This window comes from Ylistrum balloti, unplaced genomic scaffold (assembly GCF_031769215.1).
Source record: "Ylistrum balloti isolate Yb309-2 unplaced genomic scaffold, AGI_CSIRO_Ybal_v1 Utg369818, whole genome shotgun sequence".
Classification (NCBI taxonomy): domain Eukaryota; kingdom Metazoa; phylum Mollusca; class Bivalvia; order Pectinida; family Pectinidae; genus Ylistrum; species Ylistrum balloti.
This window is the reverse complement of record NW_026781987.1, coordinates 448,142-457,701: the sequence shown is the minus strand read 5'-3', so window position 1 is coordinate 457,701 and position 9,560 is coordinate 448,142. Positions and strand designations below refer to the sequence as shown.

General features: G+C 35.1%; 1 protein-coding gene across 1 annotated transcript; it reads right to left on the bottom strand.

The window, feature by feature from the left end:
• Positions 1–774: 774 nt before the first annotated feature.
• LOC132544985 (ankyrin repeat, PH and SEC7 domain containing protein secG-like) lies at positions 775–9,389 on the bottom strand. Its single transcript, XM_060208651.1, has 5 exons — positions 9,327–9,389; positions 6,687–6,934; positions 3,330–3,523; positions 2,875–3,003; positions 775–2,292 (listed from the first exon to the last, which is right to left on the bottom strand). Exons 2-5 carry the CDS (start codon positions 6,862–6,864, stop codon positions 2,086–2,088), a joined length of 708 nt encoding a protein of 235 aa, XP_060064634.1. The 5' UTR covers positions 6,865–6,934; positions 9,327–9,389; the 3' UTR covers positions 775–2,085.
• Positions 9,390–9,560: the final 171 nt, after the last annotated feature.

Here is a 9,560-nt window from a genome sequence, read left to right as displayed (position 1 = left end):
GATACACAAGATAACCCCGACACCCAAGATACCCCCGACACCCAAGATGCCCTGGATACCCAAGATTCCCCCTACACCCAAGATGCCCTGGATACCCAAGATACCCCCGACACCCAAGATGCCCTGGATACACAAGATATCCCCGACATCCAAGATGCCCTGGATACCCAAGATACTCCCCAACACCCAAGATGCCCTGGATACCCCTGACACCCAAGATGCCCAGGATACACAAGAAACCCCTGACACCCAAGATGCCCTGGATACACAAGATGCCCTGGATACCCAAGATACCCTGACACCCAAGATGCCCTGGATACACAAGATATCCCCGACATCCAAGATGCCACGGATACCCAAGATGCCCTGATACCCAAGATACCCCCTACACCCAAGATGCCATGGATAACCCCTACACCCAAGATGCCCAAGATACACAAGAAACCCCTGACACCCAAGATGCCCTGGATACCCAAGATACCCCCGACACCCAAGATGCCCTGGATACCCCTGACACCCAAGATGCCCTGGATACACAAGATATCCCCGACATCCAAGATGCCATGGATACCCAAGATGCCCTGGATACCCAAGATACCCCCGACACCCAAGATGCCCTGGATAACCCCGACACCCAAGATGCCCAGGATACACAAGAAACCCCTGACACCCAAGATGCCCAGGATACACAAGAAACCCCTGACACCCAAGATGCCCTGGATACACAAGATGCCCCAGTCACCAAAGATGCCCTGGATACCCAAGAAACTCTGATACTAAGATACCCCAGATACCTTGAAAAGAAAAGGTTTGCAGAAAATTTATTCTGTAATTACATGTGTATAATGGTACGCCATGGTTGTTATATACACAAGTTTTATATTGTAGAACCAACATTTACATCACAAAAGTATGACGCACACAATAATATACCATATGCATATAAATGTACTCCCTTCATGTAACAAGGGCTGTCGGAGACGGGTTATGCTCCCCAAATGGGGAAAAAAAAACTATGGTTCTTGTACACTGCACTTTCATTCATCAAAATCTATCCACTTAGGAGTTTTATTTTGATACTTCTTATAGTTTTTGTTTTATGCCCTGGACAAAATTTAAGTACAAAAATAACAAAGGGCAATAATTCCTAAATAATGCATAGAGAGTTATGGTTCTTGTACACGACATTTCTCCTTGTTGAGATCTATCTACCTATGAATGTTTATGTTGATGCCTCTTACAGTTTTTGTGTTACACTCCAGACAAGTGTACGATGGACAGACAAATTTACTGACAGAAAAAGCAGCCACTTTATGCTCTCTCTTTGGGGAGCAAAATAATCAAAATTTCAGTACAGAGAACACTTAGAAAATGTCATAGCTGTTAAAAGATGACTATGTGTATATTGTGAAATATTTTCTTTGGATTGCTAAATATATATTAAATAAAAGTTCATGTATTTCAACCAGTAAGAAAATTATGTGTGACATTTCAAAGACTACACTGTCACATTCACCAAATGAAAAACAGTGTGAAGTGTGTTTGCACCGACATATTCAGTGTTCAAGGTGGTAATGTATCAACAAAATGTTTAAGCTGTACATTGAAAACTACCTGATACACTAAAATCTTGTATTCACTTGTACAGAAAATAGTACAATAAGATTACATTAACAGAGAAAACAACAGGAATATTTTCTTCCTTACCTAAGTGGTAACAATTTGTTATCACATAAAAGTCGATTCGGCTATGCTTTGCATAAAACCTTGTCAGAGACTTCAAAAGTGATTGGGCCCCCTTGTCCCTGTTTACAAGCTCACTATTTTGGAATGTAAATATATTAACTCTATATGTAACATGTACAACATCAATTGAGCAGACATCGCAAAGACCAATACCAGTTTACTGGAGTAAAACAAAATACTGGCACAGTCCACTATTCTGATGTTATGAACCTTGCTAAACCATTTCTTTACAATCAAATGCTCCAAGATCTGCATATCAAAAGACACCATTTGAAGAACTTCCTATAACCTACTGGTATTATCTAAAGTAAATTGCATATAATGCTTAAGGCACAGAGACTAGCTAAACTCCTCCAGGGAAACGTATGCCTTCATTTTTGTTGGAATGTTCAAGGTGGTCATCTTAATCTTGAGTGGTTCACCGAGCCTCTCTCTGACTTTGGTACGACACAGCTGTTGAAGGGACGGTGGGTTCTTGGATAACTTCACAAGCCAATCACAAAACTGCTTATGAACACCAAGCTGTTTGGGAATATCACCCGTCTTCTGAAAAGTCAGACATATAACTTGCACTGAAAACTAGTATGATATAAAAGAGCTGTCAGTCGTATGTTTTTTTCGAGATTGATTTATCTCAGTCAAGGGCTGACATTCCACCTCATCTGAGGTGAAGACAAGAATGAGATGTTACAGAATGTCAATCCAAAACGGACATAAATTGATGTAGAACATATGCTGCTATAAGAATTAAATTCTTGAACATAATTTTGTCATTAATGCACAAAAAAATTCATTACCAATTTCCTCAATTGAACTAAATGATCTGCTTTTAGGTCATACCTAAGGAAAACAAATGGATACCATTTCATTGTGATGCTATTTGGCCACTGATCATGTCAAGTTACCAGATGTATATAGGACAGGGTCTCGCCTTATATCATATACAATTTCCTCATACATTTGTAAATAAAATGTTTCAGGTTTCAGGATTCTCAATATATTGTAAATTGTCAATTTTCTTTTAACCCATCAAATTATTCAGTTACCCATTTCTGGACCTTTAACTAAAAAGATCATGAAATAAGGGTCTAAATTTTCATGATTTCCAAGAAGGATGTTCATTCTTACCCTATTTCGGAATGTTGGTTTAGCCCCAGCTGCCAGTAGGTACCTGATGACCTCCAGCTGACCACTGGAGGCTGCTAAATACATGGGTGTCACACCCCAATTATCCACGTGGTTTACATTGGCTCCATGCTGTTTGAGATGAGAAAATTTACATTATTCTGGGAAAGTATACATAACATTGTTAACATAAGCCGTACTGTATATATTTAAACAGTAAATTAAATTTTCTTGAACCTGAACCTATAAATTCCATGCAGACTTCACTGATATCTTAACAGTTTCAATGTTATATATCTAACACTTATTAAGAATGGCACAACAGTTCCAGCAAAAAAGGTGACCTTGAATCTTATAACTGTTGTAAAAAGAAAATGTGACCTTAAATTCATACTTGCTTTTACCTGTAGTAAGGTGACTCTTAAGTCAACCTTTATAGAAGTGACCTTGAATCTTACTTGTATGAGAAATAAGGCACAATCAGGGTAGAGTCCAACTACTGCATGTAATGGTGTCCCTCCATTTCGACAGTGAATGTTAATTAATGCACCACATTTCAGGAGTTCCTCAACACAAGACTTGTAGCCCTTATAGGCAGCCCAGTACAATGGTGTCTTACCGTAGTAGTCTTGGTAGTTCACACTTTTGTTTCCTAGTCCAGAAAAGAAGAAACATTTTTACAATATTCTCAAGGTAAAATTGGCGTTGTAAAGCTTTTAGCAATGATTTCTATACAGTCAAAAACATAGTTATGATATGTACAACTACAATCGATATTGCTAATCAACCACACCCTATGCCTGAATTCAAAATAGGTGTTGGTGCTCATTTTAAATATTGAATCAATTCATGGAGAAATCCCAGAGGAACCTTGGCAACCATTATTGTATGATCTTTGTTCTTACAACTTGAATATGTTTTTCTTTCTTCTGTTTACCTAGTATTAATTATACATTGTATTGTAGGGTAAATTAATCATGCAGTAACATCCACTAACAAACAAAGGCAGTATCTAAAGAAAAAACAAAAACAAAATCCAAGATGGCTACCAATCGGCCATTTTGTTTTCACAATCAGTGCCAATGCAAATAATGCACATTTAAGAACAAAGAGGAAAATAAAATGAAATATGAGACTGATACATCAAGTACTTTATGAAAAAGTGATAACAAACTATCATTGTCAGAATCAAAATTATCTGCCATGGAATTTCTCCTATGAGTTTTTCAATGGACAATGCACAAATGTAGAGACAAAGAAGTTTGAAAATTATCCATTAATATAACTGCCACCTAAGAAGGCCATCTGTCTGCAATTCAATTCTTGCAATCAGTCAAAAAATATACAGTGTAAAACTAGAGACCAAGAGCAGCCAACATACATGTCAGTAATGATCCATTCAGTACTTTCCAAGAAATAGCCTTGTCAAACTATACTTGTCAAAATTCAAGATGGCCACCAATTAGCCATTTCATATTCCCAAACTCTTCTCAAGAAAAAGTGATGACAAATCATACTGTGGAAATCCAAGATTGCTACTTGTTAGCTATTTTCCTTTCTAATTAATGCAAACAAAGGACCAATGGCAACTTATATATCAAATTTAAGAATTATCCATCAGTACCTCTCAAAAACAGTGATAACAAACTTTAACTGCCAAAATCCAAAATGGCCATTTGTCAACCATTTTGTTTCTCCAACCCAAATTGGAGAATGCACAATGAGGGACCAGGGATATACGAGTTCTGAGAGTGATTCATCCAGTTTTTCTGAAAATATAACAATAACAAATATGACAAAATCCAAGATCGCTGCTTTCTTTATCATTTTCAATCGATCAATCAGTCACAAATTAGGCAATGGGAAAGCAGGTATCCATCAAGATCTTACCAAGAAATAACAACAACAAGTATAAGGACCATTGATGAAGAGTCAAGTAGGCTAAAAAAAGTGCTATCTAAAAAGTAGGCTAAAAAAGTGCTATCTATAAAGTAGGCTAAAAAAAAGCTATCTATAAAGTAGGACAAAAAAAGTGCTGTCTACATCTAAGACCCATTAAGCTCATGACCATCAAGTATTATCAAAATCCCTAAAATATAGTTCTTCAGAAAAAGGAATCACAAACTTATGTATCAAAATTCAAAATGGCTGACGATTCTAAACTTGAGCAAAAGTACTGTTTACAACCATGACAAAAGATCAATAGTCTGTCCTTTCATTGATCTAAAACAAGCTAACATAAAATGGGGGTGTTTGATATACTGTTCAGTGTATATGTTATAGGGTATGTTGATTCTACTTTCAGCAAATATTACAAAATTCAACTGCAAAGATCTCCTATAAATGGCCATATAAGTGAATGGCCATAAGTGACAATAATGTACACACAATTCAGGAAAAGGAAATTATCTTAAAAAAAACAAAACAGAATGACAAATTTCAAAATAAAGAAAAAGCACTTTCTGTGAACTTGGAAAGTAAGAATTACCTCCCTTGATATAATTACAAGTTGAAACATATTTTTACGAAGCAAATATGATTGGAGATGCAAAAAATACTTTGATAAGACACTGGCTGGATATGACAACTCTAATCTTCCTAAATTTGTTTTGCCGAAAAAAAAAAAAAAAAAAGAATAATAATTCAGTTCCAATGAAATCCAATCAGTGTCAAACTACAACGTACATTGTATTCCAATTTTCCAATTCCCTAGCACTATATGCGAGCACACTTCTAACTGTAAAAACATTAGCTGGATTTCTCAGTACATTAGTGGGAGTTATTTGAGAGTTTAACACTTTTTGGTGATCTCATGTGTACACATCTTTACTAAAGATTAAAGTGTACAAATCTTTACTGTATATTTAAGTGTAAATATCTTTACTGTATATTTAAGTGTACACATATTTAAGTGTAAATATCTTTACTATATATTTAAGTGTACACATCTTTACTCTATATTCAAGTGTACACATCTTTACTGTATATTTAAGTGTACACAACTTTACTGTATATTTAAGTGTACACAACTTTACTGTATATTTAAGTGTACTCAACTTTACTCTATATTCAAGTGTACACAACTTTACTGTATATTTAAGTGTACACAACTTTACTCTATATTCAAGCATACACAACTTTACTCTATATCTAAGTGTACACAACTTTACTATATATTTAAGTGTACACATCTACTGTATATTTAAGTGCACACAACTTTACTATATATTTAAGTGTATACAACTTTACTGTATATTTAAGTGTACACATCTTTACTGTATATTTAAGTGTACACATCTTTACTGTATATTAAATGTAAATATCTTTAGTGTATATTTAACAGAGAAACTTCTGATAGGAAGCTCTAGATGTTCTGACCTTATCTTTAACATGAACTACATATTTCTCTACAATTAGTCTACCACAGAGAGAAGGGAGGGCTGTTAAAATAATCTTGTTTTAAGGTATTTGTTTATGAAAAGTAGGTCTAGATCTATAGAAGCACCAGACTCAATACAATATTGAACATGTGTTGTCTCAGATTACTATTACAATTGTTAATGTCTCATTTTTTAACACCGTCCATGTAAAGATATACACTAAAGGTAAGATTACTCTGAGGTTTATGCGTAAGACAAATACTTTATAGCTGGTAATTTTATTGACCCAAAACCAGGATTTCTTTTAAAATAATTGTATTATTATCCAACCCAATTAAGTTTTAAACTTTCCAGTTCACATTTATGTACCACGGAGTAGCAAAATTATCATCCCTGTGAAAACAACTGATAGTGCGAGTGTTTAAGAAGATCAACCTGATTTATGTATGATTTCCTGAATTCTGGATGTGTTTCCATGACTGGCTGCGTAGTGGAGGTCAGTCCAATTGTAGTTAAAACTAGGGGGAGGTAACTTGAAGCTGTAGATATAGAATGAGTCTTTTGTACGACCGGTCTGGTCGTACCACATCAAATTGCTGGCTTTAACCCCCATCTCTCAACAACATCACTGACAATTTGGTATGGTAGCTGAAGTCCATTCACTTAAACACGTGTGTGAAAATCTGTAACAAAACATAAAATTTAAAATTATTAGAATACATCACACTTTGAAGACTTAAGGGGATTGTAGACATTTATCTGTCTACATATTAAGATGTAAATAATACTGTGTATCACCACCCCTCGGGTAAAGTTCCATCCTGCTATCACTGAAAGGAGAAATATATTAATAAATATAGAAATTATACCCACTCACCACAGCTGCCATCACAAAATGCTTATATAACAAAAGTATTGTGAATTACAGAAGTCAACAGTTGAATATTAAGATTCAGTAACATCATGATCTACAATTTATATTTTGATGATTGCTGCCAAATAGGAAGAGGTGTGGGAGGTGTACTTATCAAGGACTTCATAATGACAGATAAAGAAAAGTAGACTGTTTTTTGTCTGAGATTAGTCAGGCGTAAATAATACTATCCTTTTCATACAAACACTTAATGGGACTAAATGGTTAGATATTCATTTCATAACTGAAAAAAGGCATTATAACATTTAAATATGTTAAAAATTGTGTACTTTCTGTTCATTAAAATATTTTTAAATTTGCATAACCATTTAATTAACAACATCAAAAAATTAAAAATTAAATAGGAGTGACCCAACACTGATTCATATCATTATCGTTCGGAGAGTGTAAACAATGTCTTTGCACATGCAGTTTTAGATTCAGATTAATTCAAATTCATTTATTTCACTCTGTCATATGTATAGTGTGTAACAAGAAGTCAGTTTACAAAGTAAGAATTGAAACATGGCTAACAAATTAAGTTTTAGCTAACTGCATTATTACATGTAGTAAGAAATCATATCAAAATGTCAGGTTATTACAAGGCTCCAAAAAGTCACATGATGAACTTGACTATCTGCAATTAAAACAGCGATAGGTGGTAGACAAAACAACGAGTGTCGACTGGCGTTAGTTTCAAACTGATAATCATTTCTCTCAGAGAGTGTTATAATTCTGTGAAGAGTCTAATTTTAAGTATTACACTGCTTGCCCGAAAACAAACGCATGGTAAAAACTAATGAAATCTAACCATTAAATTTCCTTCATCTTTATAAAGTTGTGGATGGTTGACTGTGGTCAGAGTTCAGTTACAATATAAATTCTGCCACAGTTAGCTTCTATTCATCTCTTCCTCCTTCTTCTACTGTCTTCTTTCACTCAAGCAGGTCTGCAAAAAAAGGCCTTAATAGCAGGTATTTTATATGTTAATATGTAACTAAATAAATAAATAAAGATTGTCAGTGATGAGGGCTATCAGTGATATAACTAAGCTGGTCTTGATCGATACTCATCATGTGGATAGCTGTTACTGATGTGATTTCAAATTGAAACAATCCTAGACACAGTGGGTTGATGTCTCTCATTCTGCTGATTGTTGGTGCATTTATATTGTGAAAGGAAAGGGAAATACACATTCCTGTCAAAAGCTCCAACCAGGATTTGAACCTGCGTCTCCAGCAATACTTTCAGCCAAGTGACAGAGATCATATTTACCACCATGCAACAGCCAAACTGACAGGGCACTCCTTTTCCTGCGATTTATCAATATCAACTAGACTCCAGAACATGGCATGACAAATACACATTCCTGTTAAGTGCGCCGAACTGGAATTGAACCAGTCTTCCAAGGGCTCTACTAACTGATCAAGCCAAGGAAGCATGCTTCATCAGATTGGTGACAGAGACCATATTTAACACTGCAGTTGAATATACAAGAAGTACAAGATAAAGACTTAAGGTTAAGACAAGATTTAGATTACAGTTCAACTTCTTGTACACTAAGATATATATCCATTGATGCACCATGTCTAATAAGACCTAATACAGGTGATCGTAAATGTAATGGACAGTGTGTGTGTATATATATATATATAATGGACAGTGTCCTGTGATTTTTACTCGTGGAATGTCTTTACTCTTTACCTGTATGCCTAAGTTATAAGAATGATCTTATTTTCATTCCGTGTTTTTTTATGAATTTCGTAAAATCAATCAAACAGTTGCACACATGCAATAATTATCAACTTTGGGAATGAATGGAATGAAAGCTCTGTGATAAATGAAAGCCGTTCTGTTTTGAGGATCGAGAGTTTTATGAATGAATACTAAAGAGTTCTGATAAAATAATGAATACGTTATATATATTGCCATCATAATAAACGTATGCTCTATTCATTGGTAGCGCTAACAAGAGTTAACGTCAAAGTACTGCGACAGTCACGTGACTGACTGGGTACTTCATCGCGTACGTTGATAAAGTCGAGAAAAACCACAAATTTATGGCGACAACTTCACAGCTCAGAAAGAAAATCAGCCCAGTGAAAGTTATTTTCAAAACATCTATTTTCTGCGCTTTAAAGTAAACAGCAATATCAACCTACCTGCAGAGAAGTCAATGTTTAAAATGCGGTACCATTTCCTCGCGAAACGGTGTCTATTTGAGGGTATTTGCACTTAAAATGAAAATAAACATGAAAGTTCTATTTTTGGAGGTCACCTGACCAAATTATTTACTTCCGGTTTTCGTTTTGAATGTTGCAAATATACCATCAAGGAGTTCGACTGCCTAAATTTTGTAGCCTTTCCAGTTTGTAGTTAGTTTTGAAAAATATATC

Excerpts from the sequence above, each read along its gene's own strand:
- LOC132544985 (XM_060208651.1), bottom strand. The coding sequence starts at position 6,864 with ATGGGGGTTAAAGCCAGCAATTTGATGTGGTACGACCAGACCGGTCGT. Across the intron at positions 3,004-3,329 it reads GTGCCTTATTTCTCATACAA|CATGGAGCCAATGTAAACCA; the intron begins GTAAGATTCAAG and ends CATCTCAAACAG. Across the intron at positions 2,293-2,874 it reads AACCAACATTCCGAAATAGG|AAGACGGGTGATATTCCCAA; the intron begins GTAAGAATGAAC and ends CTGACTTTTCAG.